At 39.7% G+C, this 20,223-nt stretch overlaps 1 protein-coding gene across 1 annotated transcript; it reads left to right on the forward strand.

The window, feature by feature from the left end:
- Nucleotides 1-114: 114 nt before the first annotated feature.
- Nucleotides 115-18,033, forward strand: slc12a3 (solute carrier family 12 member 3). The gene is made up of 26 exons (XM_084735046.1): nt 115-544; nt 1,305-1,442; nt 2,688-2,763; nt 2,863-2,958; nt 3,069-3,208; nt 3,316-3,426; nt 4,325-4,436; nt 4,678-4,808; nt 5,008-5,092; nt 6,700-6,860; nt 7,364-7,471; nt 9,259-9,382; nt 9,531-9,632; nt 10,866-11,021; nt 11,213-11,312; nt 11,437-11,548; nt 11,703-11,840; nt 13,397-13,503; nt 14,322-14,404; nt 14,634-14,711; nt 14,875-14,973; nt 15,923-16,034; nt 16,340-16,426; nt 16,781-16,919; nt 17,065-17,132; nt 17,879-18,033. The coding sequence occupies exons 1-26, from the start codon at nt 260-262 to the stop codon at nt 18,018-18,020; spliced, it is 3,090 nt and encodes a 1,029-aa protein (XP_084591172.1). The 5' UTR covers nt 115-259; the 3' UTR covers nt 18,021-18,033.
- The last annotated feature ends 2,190 nt before the right edge of the window (nt 18,034-20,223 follow it).

Consider the following 20,223-nt stretch of genomic DNA (forward strand, 5'->3'; position numbering starts at 1 on the left):
CTGCTTACTGAACCAGCCTTGTTACATGGCCTAGGGCTCTTCCTGCTTGGTTGAGGTCAAATATAAAACCTGCCCTCACAACAAAGCCTCCGTCATACACCCCAAACTGCAGAATGGCTCCATCACCTTGACTGACTGACTTGTGTAGGACAAATCAGCTCCTGAAGAAAAACATTTTGTTCAAACACCTCGCCTAGAAAGTGACGGTCTCAGGTGTCTTAGTGGTCACAGTCCACTTAAATACAGAAATTTCTTCTAAATGGAGTTACCAGTCGCCAGTGACAGTGCTCACCTGGCTGCATACAGACCCAAACTTCCTTTGTCAGTAGCCAATGGGACGGCAACGCCTGGAGGGTACGATGGTTCTGGTTACTATCAGTGTTATGGTGATGGGAGCAGCGAAGTAACCCATGGATGTGATGGTCTAACCGGCTATGAGACTCTGGATTCTCCGCCACACTATGACTTCTATGCCAACACAGAGGTGTGGGGCAGACGGAGGCGCTTCAGACCATCTCTGTACCAGCTCCACGCAAGCCCTGAGGTAGGAGCATCCGCTTTATCAGCTAGTCTGGTTCTTATCTCTATTGAAATTACCAAAAATGTTAGTTGTGTAAAAAAAAAAAAGAAGCTATTTAAAAAAGGTCTACATGGTCATTTTTGTGTGAATGATCTTTGATTTTTGTCCAAACTTTTTGTGCTCAAAGCACACCAAAAGACAAGGCTGCATAGTCACACCTGTGTTCATACCCCTGCAAAATAGTCTCTATAACACTTATCACTTGCATCAGTCTGTAAATGTTGATTTTTATTTACTAGTGCAAAATGAAATTTGACAGCTGAATTACTCATCGCCTAACAAAATATTTCAAGAATTCATTTTTCATCCACAGCTTTGTAAAATTACATCAAAGCAGCAGCACAGTCACTGAGACTGAGAGACAGTCACTGTAATAATTTCTAGTCTTTGGCAACTGCATGAACAGCAAAAACTGTGGTTCGCTTTGAAGGAAGGATTTAAAGGAGTTTTTTAAGTGCATAGAATGTAACATTGTAGTGAAAAATGAGTGAATGTAAACTATGAATACAGTAAATTAAAAATTCATCCATAACTTTATGTATATTGCATTGTTGTCCCAATCCCATGGCACAACATTAGGGAACCACTTTTCTAACATTTGCAGCAGGTAATTTTCTTGAAACACCATGAAATCCTTAAAGGGGGTTGTAGGCTGATTGTAAAGCACTTTGAGATCAATTGGCGATGGGTGATTTTTGATTTTGACTTGGCTTTCCACAACTAGGATGACTCCAGACCTCCCTTGTATGAGGATACAGCAGGTGGACACATGGAAGGAGGAGACAGCTCCGGGGAAGACGAGGAGGAGCAGAAGGAGCCACCACCTGAACCTACTCGCTTTGGCTGGGTGCAAGGAGTCATGGTAGGTAAGGTTGGAGCAGCATGAATTTTGGTACATATTTGTGAGTCCCAGCTGCCCCATCACTCTGTCAATTTTAATTTACAGGACCAGTGTGTGGGATTTAGTGGTGGTGAGCTTGCAAATTGAAAACACAATCTGTCCACAGACATTAACACCTGAAAAAGTACTCAAAACCGCTTTTGCGGTAGTTCCTGCTAGAGGGCTGCACTGGGATTAGGATCCCACAGGTTCCTGCAGGACTCAATGTAAATCTCGCAGGAACAGACAGCTAAAAAATAAACAGCGGGTCCCAGGATTTAACCAGCTTAGCATCTTTTTCTTGTCAGTTTCAGCAACTTTTCAGACCCTCTTCAAATCCTATGCCAGTCGTCACCTCCTCTTACACTGTGTTGCATCATTATGATGTGTGGTGCAAACAGCAGCTCCTCCACCTCTCTGGATCAATAAATTAGATGTTCCAATAGTGTGCAAGTAGTTCATTTTATCCTCTCCCTCCCTGTATATTTTTATAAAAGTATACAAACCTGTTAACTTCAAATGTACAATATCCTTGTATAGTTAGTAGACATGAACACATACATTTTATAGTCCATTTAATTGTATAACTGTAATTAGAATGAATGTAATTCCTTTGAACTTAATTTCACCTCATTATTTCCAATATGTATGCACCTCTTTATTAATACAACAGAAAAATTGTTTTCCCTGTGGGATGGGAGAACACACACAATCAATGGAACTATTGTGCAGGAGTGAATGGTCAGAAATCAACTGGAAGTGGGATTAAAACACAGAAACACAGACCCACAAGTTGAAGGCCAGTAATTATTGTATTCTATTTGTGCCATATTCTGCCAATAAATCCCCATAAATCTTTCACACTGGACCTTTAATTTGCCTCAGATCTTGTCTTACTGCTTCCTTACTGCATCATACGTGATTAACATACTATCTATTAAAAACATCTATGCATCACACTTGATTCTGACCAATTTTGATGGAAGTCTAACATCAGCTGAATATTGTACATTAGCTTATTCAGATGCAATAACACTGATATTGGACAATTTACTCTGGATAATGTTCAGTGACGCTTTTGTTCATCTACCACCCTTACCTCCACAGCATTACTTTTCAATCACACTACATGAATGGATCACTACTTCCAGCATTGGCGCTGAACATCGGACATTGGACTTAAACTGTAAAAGGGAATTGTTCAATTGAATCACTGTCTTTTCGTAGATCCGCTGCATGTTAAATATCTGGGGAGTGATCTTGTACCTGAGGCTGCCTTGGATCACTGCTCAAGCTGGTATAGGTATGTCCAACAAAACTTAACTCCATTCAAATCCTTAGTACATGCAACATATTTTTATGTAGTTCCGTCATTCTCTTTCTCCTTGTGCCTTCCTGTCAGGTCTCACCTGGGTGATTATCCTGTTATCCTCTTGCATAACTGGAATCACTGGCCTCTCGACATCAGCCATAGCTACCAACGGAAAGGTCAAAGGAGGTCTGTTTGCTCAGTGCAACATGCAACAACCTACTTAGTAAATGAATCACATATAGACTGTATCTGACATATTTTATTGCCAGTCATTCCTAACATGATTTGGTCTTCAGGTGGGACCTACTTCCTGATCAGTCGCAGCCTCGGCCCAGAGCTGGGTGGGTCCATCGGACTGATATTTGCATTTGCCAATGCTGTAGCTGTGGCCATGCACACCGTGGGCTTTGCCGAGACAGTGACAGACCTCATGCGTGTAAGTAGGATGCTGTGCAAGTGAAGCAGCTTTAATGATTATGACACAATCCAACAAACACAGATTTTATACAAACTTGAAATCTCTCTGAACTTTTCTACCTCAAGGAAAATGGAGCTGTTATGGTGGACCAAATCAATGACATCCGCATCATTGGCATCATCACTGTCACGTGCCTGCTAGGTATCTCAATGGCTGGCATGGCGTGGGAGTCAAAGGTTAGCTCAACCAAACATATGACAACATGGTAAAGTGCCATTGTAGTTAAGTAGGCAAGTAGACTGACAAGTGAGTCTCTTAAGACGTTGCTCAATAGAGACTAAGGACAGTCTCCCAGCTTGCTTTGCTAGAACTGGGTGGAAATAATTTGAGAGTTAAAAAAAATAAAACTCCCTTCCTGAACCAATCCAAAGTCTTTAGGGTGGCCCCTCATGGTGGGGTGGTTTAGTTACAACTAAAGAGAAACTGGCAGAGCATGGTTTCTGGTAAGACTTGAAAAGTATCTGTATACTCTGTGAGAAGCATTCTTGTTTCTGTTTGCAGTCAAACTAGCATTAACCAATCACTTTTGAGCAGGCTTTGGTTGTATGCAGGTCTGTGTAGAGGGCAAAAGAGGCAGAACAGTACTGGCTGAAATACACCTGACAATGATTAAGCTTTTTATTAGCTTTTTTTAAAATTGATCTGCATTCACATGAAACTGGATACTTGTGAAACAGTACAGTCATAGACGTCATTTCTCAACTATAACTCCATTCTTGTGTCTTAAATTGCTAATCGGACTACAAACAATGACCAAATCCTGTAAGTGTTGGCCCAAATATCCACTGGCTGTACTGGAAGCCATAAAACTACTAGAGGTTAAATCATCATCAGACAACAGCCAGTGTATTTCAGGATTGCATTATGGTTAACAAGTGGTTGGAATTATTTTGAGATATACATAAAAAGATTTATCTGAGGCCTGAACGCTTCACTGCTGTATCTATAATCTATCTATAATATAAAAGCCAGAGCCGTTTGCTCAGGTTAGCATACAGACTGTAAGCAAGAAACAAGCTAATTGTTGTCTTTCTGCATCCATATGTTCCATACCTTATATTCTGTGTTCAACAGGCCCAGATTCTGTTCTTCCTGGTCATCATGGTGTCATTTGCCAATTACATTGTTGGAACGATCATCCCGGCTTCACCACAGAAACAAGCCAAGGGTTTCTTCAGCTACAAAGGTGACTATTCAGTCCCAGCCCAGAGTAATATATCAGAGATGCTTGAATGCCACATGTTCCTGTTTCATTATAGAGTGAGGCTATTGTGTGTGTGGTGGTTTTTACACAAATAAAGGATCACCAATCTTTGTAACAAATGATAAATAAGAACCATTTTGATATGACTGCAGTGTCATATAAAGTTTTTTGTTGAAAATCTTTTTTTTTTATGAAGGCCAGTGAGCTCTTTCTCCTTCAACAGCGGACATTTTTGCAGCCAATTTTGTGCCCAACTGGCGGGGGCAAGAGGGCAGCTTCTTTGGCATGTTCTCCATTTTCTTCCCCTCTGCCACGGGCATCCTGGCAGGAGCTAACATCTCTGGAGATCTCAAGGTACACCAAGTTAGGTTCTTTATTTCTGCAGACCTAGTTCTCTTCTTCTCTACCACTCTCAGTGGTACATAAAACTGTCTGCTTGTCTCACTGTCCACATACATACACACAATTTTTTATTGACATGAACATGGCAATTTATAACTCAACTGTACTTTAAAAAGCCTTATGTTTCTTTCTTTTGTCCTTGTCTTCCCAGGATCCAACAGTGGCCATTCCCAGAGGGACACTAATGGCAATATTCTGGACCACCGTCTCCTACATCATCATCACTGCTACCACTGGTACTGTATGTCCACACTGCCCACTAAACCTGTATTTAGACTGCTTTATACCCATATAGTGAGTTGGTCTTTGAATCTCCATTTGATGTTATTTTGGACTAATGACTACCTTGGTGTATATTTTATCTCTCCGTCAAAACAATAAAAACAAAAGAAAGTTTGATGACTTTGTGAAGTAGCATGGGAGCATGGGAGTTGTTGTCTTCATTAAGCAACCAAAACCATCAATAAAAAATCTATGAGACATGACTCGGGAGAAATCATGTTCTCGGACAAGGTAGGTTAACATATTGAAGTTTTATGGGCATAACTTTTAGTAACATTTTCTGACTTCCTTCCTCATTCTCTGACGTATCATCTGATGTTTCCCATTTTTCCCCAGTTATAGCAACTAGACAGGGTAAAGGGGATATGACAGATGACCAAATTAAACGCACAATTGTCTTGAATAAAACTGCATATTTCTCTGTTTGAATATTATTGGAAAGATATATAGCATAGGCCTACTTGTATTTAATCATTTTCATTTTGAAATGTTATACATACCTTTGAACTATATCCACTATGCTTACAAAGAATAAAACAATATTACCTTGAAATTACCTCATAATTTCACACATAACTTTTACAATCACTTGTGCATTTTTAAATAATAGTTTCATTGTACAACTATAATACAGTGTATTTAACTGAATTGAATTTAAACGTTTGAATAGAAATTCAATGTGGATATGCTGTTATTACTACAGTATGGCTGTCAAACAGATAGTAGCCATGTTGGAAACTAGTCTGCTGAAATGCCATCCATTACGGTGACCAGGTGTCCTACTTTATGTGGGACTGCACAGTATTTTTATTACTTGTCCCACATCCCACATAGACCGTGTCCCACATTTTTACTGGCTCTAGTTTTCAAAATTCAAAACACTGCAGAACAGATGGTGCTCTAAAAGCTGGGTCTTTTCCGATGCCTATCCAAGCAGGGAAGGCTGTGATCACAGGACTGTATTTGTTGTCAGTCAAACTTTACTCACATGGGTCAAGTGCAGGTTAACCTGTCAGCTTCTTGGCTGCCCTACGCCCAGCAGGGGAAAATTGCAAGTCAAAGATTCAAAAAGTAGCATGCATATCCAAAGGCATTGCACCGGGTGCTGGCCAGAAAAACATATACAGAAGTATAAAATTAAGTCTGGCACACTTCCTCCTTAAGGAGCAACTTCTGGTGTGCAGACTTAATTTTATACACTTGAAAATTGGGAGTCAGCACCACAGAGTCACAAGATATGCAGATTTAGGTGGAATATGATGGAATATGTTACAAAAAAAGGACAACAAAAACTGGGAAAGAACTTGTCATCTATTTTGTGCTACTGAATCAAATAAAGAGAAAAGAATAGAGATGATACAAGCTAAAGGACAGAATAGAAAATAGACTAAATGTTCTAAATAAATAACCATGTTTACATCAAAAATTGTCAGGATAACATATAATCATATTCAGGATTTATTTATTTATCTGTTTATTTATTGTTTGAATTATCTTGTGTTTATGCATATGTACATTTATTCCTGAATGCTCGTGTCCATGTGTGCTTGTTTCCTCCCAGGAGCCTGTGTGGTGCGGGATGCCTCTGGCCTGTTGAACGACACTCTGTCACTGTCCTCATCGAGCGAGGACTGTGTCGGTTTAGCTTGTCATTATGGATGGGACTTCACCGAGTGCATCAACAATAACACATGCACCTACGGCATCAGCAACTACTATCAGGTCAGCAAAAACTCACTCACTCACAAGACACAGAAATGCGTGAAATGCGCCTTTATACTGCTTTCTGTTCCTCAATGGGGGCGCCCTGTCGGACATTGTTTTCAATCACCAAGCAAGGCTGCAAAACACAAACAACCCCTTATATCATTTCTGAGTAATGAATTTTGTAACCCTGAAAAATGTACCTCCTCCTGCCACTTGGGGCCGCCAAAGCATAAAGCTGTCTTAACTGCAGTCCAGTCAAATACATGTATTTTTCTTTTCTTTCATTGCCAGAAGCAGAAAACACACACAAAAACAAACAAACAAACAAAAACAAACAAACAAAAAACACAGTGAGAGCAACAATCCAGCACTACTGTCTTTCTGCATAAATGATCTGGTTTCCCTTTGTATTAGGGGACATGAACATGAACCATAGGTCACTGTGCAAACAAACAGACTGTTTCTCCCCTGCTGAGAGAGATGAACATAACAAATAAACAGAACATTTCTGTCTGTAGTCGATGAGCATGGTGTCAGCCTTCGCCCCTCTCATCACTGCTGGTATATTTGGAGCAACACTGTCCTCTGCTCTGGCCTGCCTGGTGTCTGCTCCCAAAGTCTTCCAGGTACGCACACAAACTCACACACACAAGATGCTATATTGTGTTCATATTTTAGTTATTTTAATACTTAAGTGAAATCTTTAATATCTTCCTGTGCCTGTTCACTACTTGCAGAATGTAGTGTGACATATATCCCTTTTATACGCTGCACATCTGTTTACTTCCTGTCAATGCTATGATATCATTACCTTCATTAATTTATTCATCCAAGTTAGTTACTTCACTTTTTATACTTAGCTTGGTACATATTGTTAATTTTATTTACCTTTTTTTGTATATAGTGTTTTAAGCATTATCATAATCACCTCAGTGTTCCACAAAAGTTTTTTTAAGGGGACCCTCAGTTTAAAAAAAACAATTGCAACAGGCCTTATCAATAAATCTTAGGAATCGCTTTATTGTCCTGTTGCATTATTGAAAACATACATTTTATGGATAAGAAATAAATGCATTCAGGCTGAGTCAACAGGCCATCTTATTATTTTTATTTTCTCTCATCAGTAAAACAACATACACATTTTAATTGCGTTATAAAAGGTGTACTGCAGATATAAATCTTAAATTTGTGGAAATTTCTTTGGTAGTCTTTTTTTCAGCAACCCAAATAAAATCTCCTATGACCCACCTGGCGGTCACAACCCAGTCTCTGGGAATGACTGTCTTAGATATTCTAACCATTAGCACGTTAGTTAGCTGACTGGCATCATCGTCTTCATTCAAAATCAACAGAAACAAAAAAAAATTCAACAATAACTGCTTGGCTGGTCTTTCAACAATCACCTGCTCTGAGTTGGTCACAATAAACCCTTAATTCATGTTAGGTGTAAGATTATCCATACTTTTATTTTTTCACGATTAGATCACTGCACTGCACTTCATGCTGGCATCAACCAGAGTTTTCTCCATCATCTACAGCTGGTACAAAGTGCTGCCACTCGAATTTGAACAGGCACAAAAAGAAAAGAGCCTCCAGACTGTGGAACGGTTTCCCCATAGAAATCAGACAAGCTACTTCATTTGCTTCTTTTACGTCCTTGATTAAAACCGTCTCTTATAGGAAAGTATTTGTGAATTTTTAATCAAAGTGAATTTGATTTTATTAGTCTGTTCTAGACATTTTAACCTTGTCGACCAATTTTATGGTTTCCTTCTTTCTTTCTGTATTGTTTTATCAGTGTTTGTTCTTATTTGTGCTGTTTGACTTGCTGTTTCTTTGTTTTGGCTGTTTTTATTGTTTTATTGTTCACGTGCTGTAAAGCAGTTTACAACCTTGTTAAGAAAAGTGCTATATAAATACAGTTATTATTATTATTATTATTATTATTATTATTATTATCAGTAGTAGTAGTAGTAGTAGTAGTAGTAGTAGTAGTAATAGTAGTAGTAGTAGTAGTAGTAGTAGTAGTAGTAGTAGTATCAAATATTGGAAGTGATTGTTGGAGCAGTGGAGAGACAAGCTAAGAGTTTTATTTTGTTTCTGTCGAATTTGAGTCAAGATGATGATACTTACCTAGTTAAAGTTGCTCAAATCTTTACAAAAGGAACAGTAAATATGATTAACAATACTAAGGTAACTGAGAAAAGTGACATAATTAACTTAAATTAAGTTTGTAGGTGAAGGTAACATTACTATAGCATTGACAGGAAGTGAACAGACGTGCAGCTTGTAAAGTGGATGTCTCACTACACTGTGTAAGTAAAGAATTTAAATACCTTTTTTTTTTCTTATATTCTCTGTTGTGACAAAGACATTGTTATTTTTCTGTCTCTCCTTCCTTTTTTTCTGGTAGTGTCTATGTAAGGACAAACTCTACCCTTTCATCGGCCCCTTTGGCAAAGGTTACGGCAAGAACGATGAACCACTCAGAAGCTACCTATTGACATACATCATCGCTGTCTGCTTCATTCTCATTGGTGAGGCTTTTAAGATGATCAGTAGGACTTATTATAGTTGGAATGGAATTGTGGACCTTCTTTAGGTTTCACTTCATTCAAGTCTGAAGGATTATAACTTTAAAAACAAATGAACCATAGTTCCCCCTCTGTTCTTTTCCTCCACTAGCCGAGTTGAACACCATCGCTCCCATCATCTCCAACTTCTACCTCTGCTCCTATGCTCTGATCAACTTCAGCTGCTTCCATGCCTCGATCACCAACTCACCAGGTAAAAAAAAACTCAGAAACAACACATTTGTCTTTACAGTTGGCCAGGAGCCAAAGTTAGGTGCCTGATCAAGTTAAATGTGGTCAGTCCAGCATCCTTTATCACTGCACACATTGCATTTAGCAGTTCTTTTGTTTGGGCCTTGTGTAAAGGTATTATAGAGGTTATGACAAGCTGTGCAGCAGCTGCAGATGTGCTCATCATGTGTTGCTGCTGTGACTTGCAGTCATCTGTGGCTGTATGCACAAGATCTGTAAGGTTAAGCATGATAATAAAGAAGGGAATAACATCCAGTTCATCATTTCTTTAATGTTAATGTGCCAAAAAAATAAAATAAAGATTGTTCACAAGTCCTAAATCTCAATTCCTAGTTGAGTCTCAAGACGTTTGAGAATGAGTTCAAGTTAAGTCTGTGTCTGTGGTGAGTTCAAGTGGCAGACTGCAGTCCTCATTAGAGTCTGACATTTTTTCGGAAATCCCATTTCCACAGGGTGGGAGTCAATTTCAGTATTCATTAAGGGAGGAGGAAGGGACACAAAAAAAAAGTCAGTGGGAGCTGGTGAGAGTAGTGATGATAGTAATAGGTCAGGGGTTTTTTTTATATAAAAATATATATAATGTTGTGTGTAGACAGGGGATTGACAGGATTCTTCTGGAACTGGGACGGGACAGGATTTTTTTTACTCTGTCATGGGATTGAGACAGGATGGGGTGGGTGTTTTTATGAGAGTGGGATGGGACAGGAGTAAAAATCTATTCTCATGTCTACCTCTAGTCTCCATCTATGGGCTATAATAATCTGAAAATAAGAATTGTTGTGGGTTTTTTTTTTACCTAAGGTCTTTATATCAACAGAGGGGGGTACCCTTCCACAGAGGCCGCCATGTTGAACCGCCATGTTTCTACATTAGCCCAGACAAACCAAACACTGGCTCTAGATATACAACCTTTCATGTTTCTCCTACACACTTAGAAGGGGAGGGTGAGACAAGGTGTTTGCAGTGTGCAAGCTCACCACCGGATGCCACTAAATCCTACACACTGGTCCTTTAATGGACAAATGGGATTAATGAGTCATCATCATTGATTAAATACAGGCTTAGAGGTCAAATGTAGAAGAAATTCTGAGAAAGCAGTATTCCTGGTTGTTAGGGGAAATGTGCAGACCTTTGTGTGTATATGCTGTGATGTGTGTGTGTGTGTGTGTGTGTGTGTGTGTGTGTGTGTCTCCAGGTTGGCGTCCGTCCTTCAGGTTCTACAGTCAGTGGCTGTCATTGCTGGGCGCTGTATGTTGTGTGGTCATCATGTTCCTGCTGACTTGGTGGGCGGCTCTCATTGCGTTTGGTGTTGTACTCCTCCTTTTGGGATACACACTCTACAAGAAGCCTGGTAAACTCTCTCTCTCTCTCTCACACACGCACACACACACACACACACACACACACACACACACACACACACACACACACACACACACACAGTCAGAAATACAGACAAACCACAGTACAGTGTAATGTCATACACCAAACAGCTGTCCTCCTCTGCTCCATCCTAACTCTGCTGCTCTCCTCTGTGGTTAGCGGTAAACTGGGGCTCCTCAGTGCAGGCAGGCTCCTACAACATTGCTCTGAACCAGTGTGTGGGCCTGAACAATGTGGAGGATCATGTCAAAAACTACAGGTCAGTAACGAACAGGTCAGAGAGACAATGCAGTTTCATAAAGATCAGCGAAGGTGTAGATGTGTCTGCAGGAGGTCTGGACTAAAAAGCTCAACATCTAACTGTGACTTTGCTCACCTTTCAGACCTCAGTGTTTGGTGCTAACAGGTCCACCCAGCAGTCGTCCAGCTCTGGTGGATCTCGTCACCTGTTTCACAAAGAGTTTCAGTCTCATGATGTGTGCCAATGTAGTCACTGTGAGCACAACTCAACACGCACAAGCACACATCACCCATATCTTTGGGTTCATTTTTGACCCAGTAAACACACAATCACAAACATTATTTTAAATGTTTGAATATAAGAGCTGTCAGATCGAACTCATTATTCATTCCACCATGTATTTGTCAGGCTGATCCGTCCCCATCAGCAGTGGAAAAGGCGAGCAGCGACAGTCATGTCACCTGGTTGAACAAACGGAAGGTGAAGTCGTTCTACAGAGGTGTGGTGGCCTCTGAGCTACGATCAGGAGTTAACATGCTGCTGCAGGTCAGAGTTACACCTCGTCTCTTCTCTTCTGTCCTCATGAACTGTCTCCATCAGCTGAACTTTGCCGGAGCCTGTCTAACAAAGTCCTCTTTCTATGGGGTTAAAGGTCTGATAAGAGAGTCTGGGGAAAGGCAGCTGATTGCTGAGTCTCATCCCCAGGTGGTTTCCTTTGTCCATTCTGGGCTACTGTAGAATGATTGAATATTATATTCAATCTCTGCCATATTTTGTCAATAACCCCCCCCCCCCCCCCCCCCCCCCCCAAATCTTACACACTGGACAATTAACAATTATTATAGAACTTTTCCCTGATGCAAAAAAAAACTTTCTACCCCAGTTTTAACCCTCAACCACAGAAAGAACGCTCAAGTTCACACTGAGTTCAGTTGTCATGGAAATTAGGCCAAAACTACAAGGAGCACATTTTGTTCAGGATTACAGATCAAAAGAGTGGAAAGAATCCCCTCCTGTGCAACCAGCTGTCACGAAAAAATTGAGTCATCACTCCCACAGGATCTTAGATGGGACAAAGTTCTGTATTCACGTTAATGTGACAAGTACAACAAAGAAGAGCTGCATCACTAGAGACTAGGGCTGCACAGTTAATTGAAATTTAATTGAAATCTCAATATGGCTTTCTCCAATTTTCAAATCACAGGAGGTGCAATATTTGTTAAAGGCAAAATGTGTGTCAAAAATCTTTTAAATTAATGATTCTCATGAGGCAGAAATGTCCCATCCTACAAATCAGATTCTACAGACTTCATAAAAACGTCTTCATTTGGTAAAGATTCCTACATAAAATCACACCATAGTAATTTTAACATGTTTTTCAGTAAAAATAAAAAATATGATGTAAAAATGATCATTACCTCTGTCATATTGCAATTGCAATTTCAGTCAAAATAATCACAATTAGATTAGATACAAAATTGCTCAGCCTTATTAAAAAACAATAAAGAGACTTTGCTTTGCGTTGGTAATAATTTATGCTGTAAATGCAGTAAAGGTGTTTTCTTCAATGGTACTAACAAATTACCTCTTCAACAAGTAGGTCCTTTAGAAGACTGAATTTTATGAGGTGGCTTTGTGAATAGAAAACGTTTTGTAAACTCAATCACATATTTAAACAACATATAAATATAATATATCATCATAGTGTGCCCCAGTGACAAGCAGGACTATACCCTTTTCTTTAAAAAATATCTGCACACTGCAAATAAGCTCCCAACAGCACAAATGGCATGACTTTTAATGTATAATCTTAAGTGATAACACACACAATAGTATAGTATAAAAATGGAAAACAAAACCACAATTCCAGCCGCTTAACATGATAAAATGCTAGAGTATTAAAGACTCCAAAACAATAAAAACTTTTCATGTTTCTGTCACTTCTTTTCATGTTCTAATGCTGTCAGTTATCCAGGTTTGTCAGTGTTGAAGTGTGTGGTGAAGCCAGACACCTCAAAGAGAGCCTGAGGAAGTCGACTTGCTTTGTGTGAGACAGGCCTGACTTCTGTCTTCTTCGTCTCATTTTGTTAACTGTCCACCAGGGGGCAGGTTTGGGTCGTATGAAGCCAAACGTTCTGTTGATGGGCTTCAAGGCAGACTGGCGCAGTGACACACCTCAGGCTGCACACAACTATATAGGAATACTGCAGTGAGTAGAGTGGGATTTAAGAGAACAGTTTGGGTTGTATGAGGTGGTCATCTGTAGTCAGTGTGTTACCTACAGTAGATGGTGGTCAATGCAGGTGTGCCCATGTAGGAAGTTAAGTAAGGTACTGTTGTGGAAAAGGTCAGCCACAAAATGTATTTTATACATTATCAGCCAATATCAGTTCAAGTGTACGCTATTTTTAGAACATTTTCAATATATCTCTCTCCCAAGCAACCAGACTCCTTTGACAAAAAAAGAGCAACTTTACCTTGCAGAACATGGGAGTTGCTGTACTACCGCTGCCTCAATAAATTTGTTTGTGTCATTTTGTGACTTTGGTGAATCTGATCTAACCATATAAAATACCAAAGTCACATAATAACACAAACAAATTAACCAATCAAAGCAGTGGTAGACCAGAAACTCCTGTGTTCTATGAGGTAAAATCACCTTTTTGCCAAAAGAGTCTGGTTCCTCTGGAGAGAGCCATATTTGTAACTGTGTTTTTTAATTGGAAAAGTTTGTCTGATTGTAAGGTAAAGTGGTGAAAAAATATTCTAAATATAGTGTACACTTAGGTGAACTCATATTAATTTTTTTTTTTTAGGTGGGCCTTTTTTAGGGGGCTAAAATTTCTCTGCCTTTCTGAGAGCATGGCAACAGCCATCTACTGTAAGTAGTTCACTGATATACTTAAAAAAAAATCCAAACTAAACCTTTAATAAACCTAATCCTGAGTGTTTTCCTTTGAACTACTGTTATAAGCTCTGAAAGCTGTCCAGTGTCAAAATTCAACATTACACCAACATGTGTTTCAGTGATGCATTTGACCTGCAGTACGGTGTGTGTGTGCTGAGGATGAGGGAGGGACTGGACGTTTCTCATCCGTCTCAATCACATGGTGAGAGCCTTATTTCAAATTAGAGTAGAGTGCACTGAGCTAAATTAATTTCACAACATAAACGAATTAACTGCTGCTGCAGCTGCACTATTGATCTATGTAGCATTTTGTTTGGAGTTAACAAGGGGCATGATGGGAGGAGCTGTCCACACTCAGCCATCATTATTTGAATTACTCACTTCAAGTGAATCCATATAAATATACTGAATTCCTCTATTTTTTATTTCAGTTAATCCGGGATTTGATGGAGGACCAGAAAGTATCAACACCATCTCTGCACCTCCCCGCATTCAAACAAGCACTACTTGTATGTATATATATGATCATACCATTAGGATTTATTTCTTTAACATGTCTTGCCAGTTTTTAAAACAAATGTTGAATAAACTTGGCCTGAGTTGCCCTTGAATTCTAAAAAAAATTATCTAATTAAAAATAGCTATTTTTCTTTGTACTCAAATTGTTTGCAGCTACTGTCTCTATTGAAGTAGAGCCTCAGTCAAGCTCAGTGTTCCAGAAAAAACAAGGAAAGAAGACCATCGATGTGTACTGGCTGTCTGATGATGGAGGTCTGATCATCTGTTCATTCATCTATCACTTTCTTTGCTTCCATCAAGAATATTGACATGTTTCCTGAGTAAATGTATTTAAGTACATTTATTATAAGATTGTGGAAGTTTGTAATAAAATAAAGGATGAAGCGCTGCTTTATGGGTTGAGAAAATTCTCCTAATCCTTAGGCTAAATTAACTTTGTAAAAACCCTTTGGATCAGCTGGAAAATGCATTGTCACAAAGCTTAACAAAGGGCTGTTTTTCTGAAAAACTGATTCTTTAGAGATACCTGGTTCTCACAGGGCAGTGATGCTACAACACACTTAATGTTCTCATAGAATATGGTGCATTGCTGTAGACCAGGGACTGCCAGACTTTTTTGATTGTGGGCCATGTACAGAAAAACAAAGCGAGTCAGGCTATAGCCTTTTCTCATTTTTATGATTTTATTTTTACGAGTTAAATTAAACTTTGTCCCCTCCTCCCCTAATGCGTTGCCTGGCACACGTCCCCTCCTGTTGCTCTCTCCTTAGCAGACACCGTGGCCTGTACGGCACCAGTACGGACAACCTGCAGTTTTTCAGATATCCTCAACGAAATATACAAGTGGTAAACAATGGTTGCTTGTTTATCGGTCAGTAAGATTCAAATATACATACTGTATGCCCAACACTAATTATTAATATCTGGGCTGCAGTTTGGCCACACTAGTTGTAGATGAAACTACCCAGCAGTATATACAGAAGTTAAAATGAGCTCAACCTTAAGCATCTACAGCAGCTGATACACATTAATGCAGCTGTGATATTAATTCCAAAACATACTTCCACTGTATAATGTTAACTTCAGTAAAGTTTTGAATTCAGAACTCTGTGTGTGTGTGTGTGTGTGTGTGTGTGTGTGTGTGTGTGTGTGTGTGTGTGTGTGTGTGTGTGTGTGTGTGTGTGTGTGTGTGGTTTGCCAGGTCTGACCCTGCTGCTGCCCTACCTGCTGACTCGGAGGAAGCGCTGGGCCAGATGTAAGGTCCGAGTGTTTGTGGGAGGAGAAACAGACAGGAAGGAGGAGCAGAGAAAGGAGTAAGAGCTCGCATTACATCCCTATCATTCAGATTACTGTGTGTGTGTGTGTGTGTGTGTGTGTGTGTGTGTGTGTGTGTGTGTGTGTGTGTGTGTAGCGCTGAATCAAGTGTAACTAAAAACAATGACGACTCCAGTAAATGTGCAATAACACAAGATTGGCCATTTTGGGGTGTCAGAAACAAGCTGCACACACATCGCCACTATACTATCACCTGAAAAAGTTAATATTGCTGTAGTTTAACCATCAGATTCTGTGATTTTTTTAATCTTTTACACACCATGGATTTACATTCTCTTCACAGGGTGCTGGCACTGATCAAGAAGTTCCGTCTTGGTTTCCATGAGGTCGAAGTTCTTCCTGAAATCTACCAGAACCCCCAGCCTGGAAGGTTTGACAGCCAAGTTTAACGTATGAGAATTAACTGAATCTTGAACAACCAGGAAAAAGATCTGTCATGGTGCATCACATCATAAGGGCTCCTATATCACCTGATTTTGAGGCCCTCACATGAAAAAGTTTCCTGCTTCAGATCTTCATTACTTCAGTCTTGTGTTTAAATTATGCATATTTTTAATTAATGCAAATCAGAAATAACAGGGGTGAAAACCTCAGCATTTAGGTTGCCAAATAAAGTTAAAAACAAGTAATAGAAAAAAAGCAGTGAATTAATCCATACTTATTTTACATTATTACTAATTTTCTGCAGTTACCTATGACCCCTGCGTGTCTCTGTGTGCTCTAGTGTTCAGCAGTTTGAGGATATGTTGGGTTGCTTCAGGCTCGAGACAAACCCCAAACAGAACTCTGATTCTGGGCCTCCACACCAGCAGGAGGAGCCGTGGATGATCACTGACCAGGATTTAGAGAGAAACAAGACCAAGGTCTGACACACACACACCCGTGTAAATCTGAATCATACACATATAGATACAGAATGTATGAAATAAAAGAGAAAGAAATAATACAACATGCTTTTTCCCCCCTTCCTCCTTCATTGATATTGTGAACTTCCTCTGTGGGACTCAGTCTCTCCGTCAGATCCGTCTAAACGAGGTCCTGCTGGATTACTCCAGAGAAGCTGCTCTGGTTGTTATGTGAGTACACTGATCCTTCTTTTTTTAATCCTGGGAGTTTTGTTTTTTTCTATGAATCTGTTTACTGACATTTGAACAAGTGTACAAATCACATATTTAATAAATTTACAGAGTAAATCCCCTCCATCCCCTCACTCCCCACCCCACACTCCCAAATCCTCTAGATGAAACATCATTTAGAAAAGAGGCACACAGCAGAATCAAAGACTAATCAAAAAAAAGAGACAGAAAAGGCAGGTACGACACCATTGAAACAATAAGGAACACAGACTAAATTATTCACTAAAAACACAGAAAGCAGTACTTTCATCCCTCGATTGACAAAATCTGGGCTCAATTTAAAAGGTTTACTCAGTTTGTCACATTGATTAGCTTATCAAAGTCAATCAGAAAAGGCATCCACACTTCTAACAACTTGTCCTTGTGCAAGGTGAATTTTATTTTCTTCAACTTGAGATGGAACATAACATCCTTGATTCATCTGACACGGGATGGTGGTTTTGAGCTACAGGGAGTGCTGCTTTATTTGAAAGCAGACAATGCAAAGTAGAAGGAGTGACAGAGTAAATACTTTGCACTCCTCCACTCTGAATGGCTCTTGATTCTTGGCTTGTCTGTCATTAACATACACCAAGTACAACCTCTTTGCCCTTAGAAAGGTAATCACTTGTGGATGTTTTGCGTTGATTATTAGTTACTGTTGACTTTATTTAGCCTTTGCTGTGACTCTGTGCATGTCCTGACAGCACCATGCCGGTGGGGAGGAGAGGAGTGTGTCCCAGTACTCTCTATCTGGCGTGGCTGGACGTCTTGTCGCGTGATCTGAGACCTCCTGTCCTGTTGGTCAGAGGAAACCAGGAAAACGTCCTCACCTTCTACTGCCAGTGAAATCTCTCCTTAAGAACAATGTACACATACTGAACTATAACTTGTAACTCACCAAGATCTATTTTCCTCTTGATTTACATGTCAACACCTTGATGAATGGATGATTATTTGATCCTGTCATTACAACCCATCCTTGATTGTCTGCGGGACCCTTTTTATGCTTATTGTTGGGCATGTAGTGCAGGGGTTCTCAAAGTGCTGCTCACAGAAACATTTTCTACATCCTCAAAATGTGACATGAAATGCATGCATTATATTTTAATCATTCCATACTTTCTCTTTCAATAGCCTACATTTAAGACAAAACTTGCCTACTTCATCAAACTACATGCCCTTAACAAGCATCAGACCTGTTGGGACACATGCAAACAGATGAATTTAGTGTTCAAGGAATTTTTAATGTTAAAGTCCATTATGATACCAATCACAAATGCAGCACTCAATCATAAGCTGCTCCCTAAATTGGCACTTAGTCATCAAAACTTTGAGGACCCCTGCCAAGTGAATGTAGTAATTATGAGGGAGAAATATACAGAGCGAGGAAGTCCACATATGGAGGAGGTGTGGTGGGTCAAACAGACACAGAACTTTAACCCAGAAGGTTGAAGTTTGTGCGCCTCACAGCAAGAAGGTCCTGAGTTCGATCCCCCAGCTCCCCGACTGGGTCAGGGCCTTTCTGTGTGGAGTTTGCATGTTCTCCCCGTGTCTGCGTGGGTTCTCTCCGGGTTCTCCGGCTTCCTCCCACAGTCCAAAGACATGCATTCTAGGTTAATTGGTGACTCTAAATTGCCCGTAGGTGTGCATGTGAGTGTGAGTGGTTGTCTGTCTATGTGTCAGCCCTGCGATGAACTGGCGACTTGTCCAGGGTGTACCCCGCCTCTCGCCCAATGTCAGCTGGGATAGGCTCCAGCAGCCCCGCGACCCTTACGGACTAAGCGGTTACAGAAAATGAATGAATGAATGGTCGAAGTTTGTGTCCAGTGTGAAATGTACGTAAATAACATAACACTTTTTTTAACCCAAACAACAGGTCAGTGCTGCCTGTAGTTGGTCTTTTCAGTCTTTTTGGAAATCATTGGCAATCGAGTTATTCGGTCGTTCAGGCATATTGACGTGTTGCATAATTAGTGTGTGACTCCTGGATTCACAAAGTTTGCCTTTAATTCAAAATTTAAAGATGAAATTTGATTTACCTATTTAGCAGTATTCAGCAGTATTGCAGAAGTGAATCACTCTAGGGACCATGCTTAGATTTTAAGCCATGACTGATTGTGATGAAAATTATCAAAATGTTTTAATTTTTTGCAGTTCTGTACACATAAAATGTTTCCATTCCATTCTTTAATGTATTGAACCAATAAAGACACAGTTAAAGCTACCACAACAAACTTTTTACATGTTTATTTTTTAAGGCCCTGTAAATAAAACCTGTAGTTTTTCTGCCATAATAAACATAAAATATAATGTCAAAAACAAATCTATCTACATTATCACTGTAGACTCACTTTAACTTGCCTGGGAAAATGTAAACAGGGAGAATCCAACCCAGTGGCAGGCATCAAGGACAAATACATGGAAATAGCCAGTCTTTACACAAATGGTTTTGTTTGCTCATGAAAGTCATACAAAGGCATCTGTATTAAATTGAGACTCCTTGCTGTAGCTTTAACATAACAGTAATGACAGATTTGTCAAAACAAATGAAAAGAAACTGCTAGACAGTTTGTTTCATATTATATTGAGAAACTGTGTGTGTGTCTTTCTGTATTGTACTGAAGGATCCTTGAGACCCTGAGTCCTTCTCATGAAGGAGACCCTGACCTTGATGATCTGTCATTTTCCAATCAGAGTATTGACTGAATATGACATAGTAGTTCAGTTTTTATTTCAATTTTAATGCATCAGTCAAACCACTTTGAGGAGTGTCTTACACTGTGTTTTGAATAACACTCAAATACTCATAGACGCCGGTGGTGTGTTCAATAGCTACTGGAGAACTCCTTACAGATCATTTGCAAGCCATTTTATGTAACATGACTGATGCAACTTCATTTAAGTTCCTTTGCTGATATAAGAATGCGTGCTCTTGTCTGAGAGAGTATAGAATAAAAGAGCACTCACTCTGTCTCGATTGCAAGAACAGCAAACGCCAAACTGAAAAACTTGTAGGGGACTAGCACATGTTAATTGAAATGAATGACAT

Source organism: Lutjanus erythropterus, chromosome 13 (assembly GCF_056507025.1).
Source record: "Lutjanus erythropterus isolate fLutEry1 chromosome 13, fLutEry1.hap2, whole genome shotgun sequence".
In the NCBI taxonomy this organism is placed as follows: Eukaryota; Metazoa; Chordata; class Actinopteri; order Lutjaniformes; family Lutjanidae; genus Lutjanus; species Lutjanus erythropterus.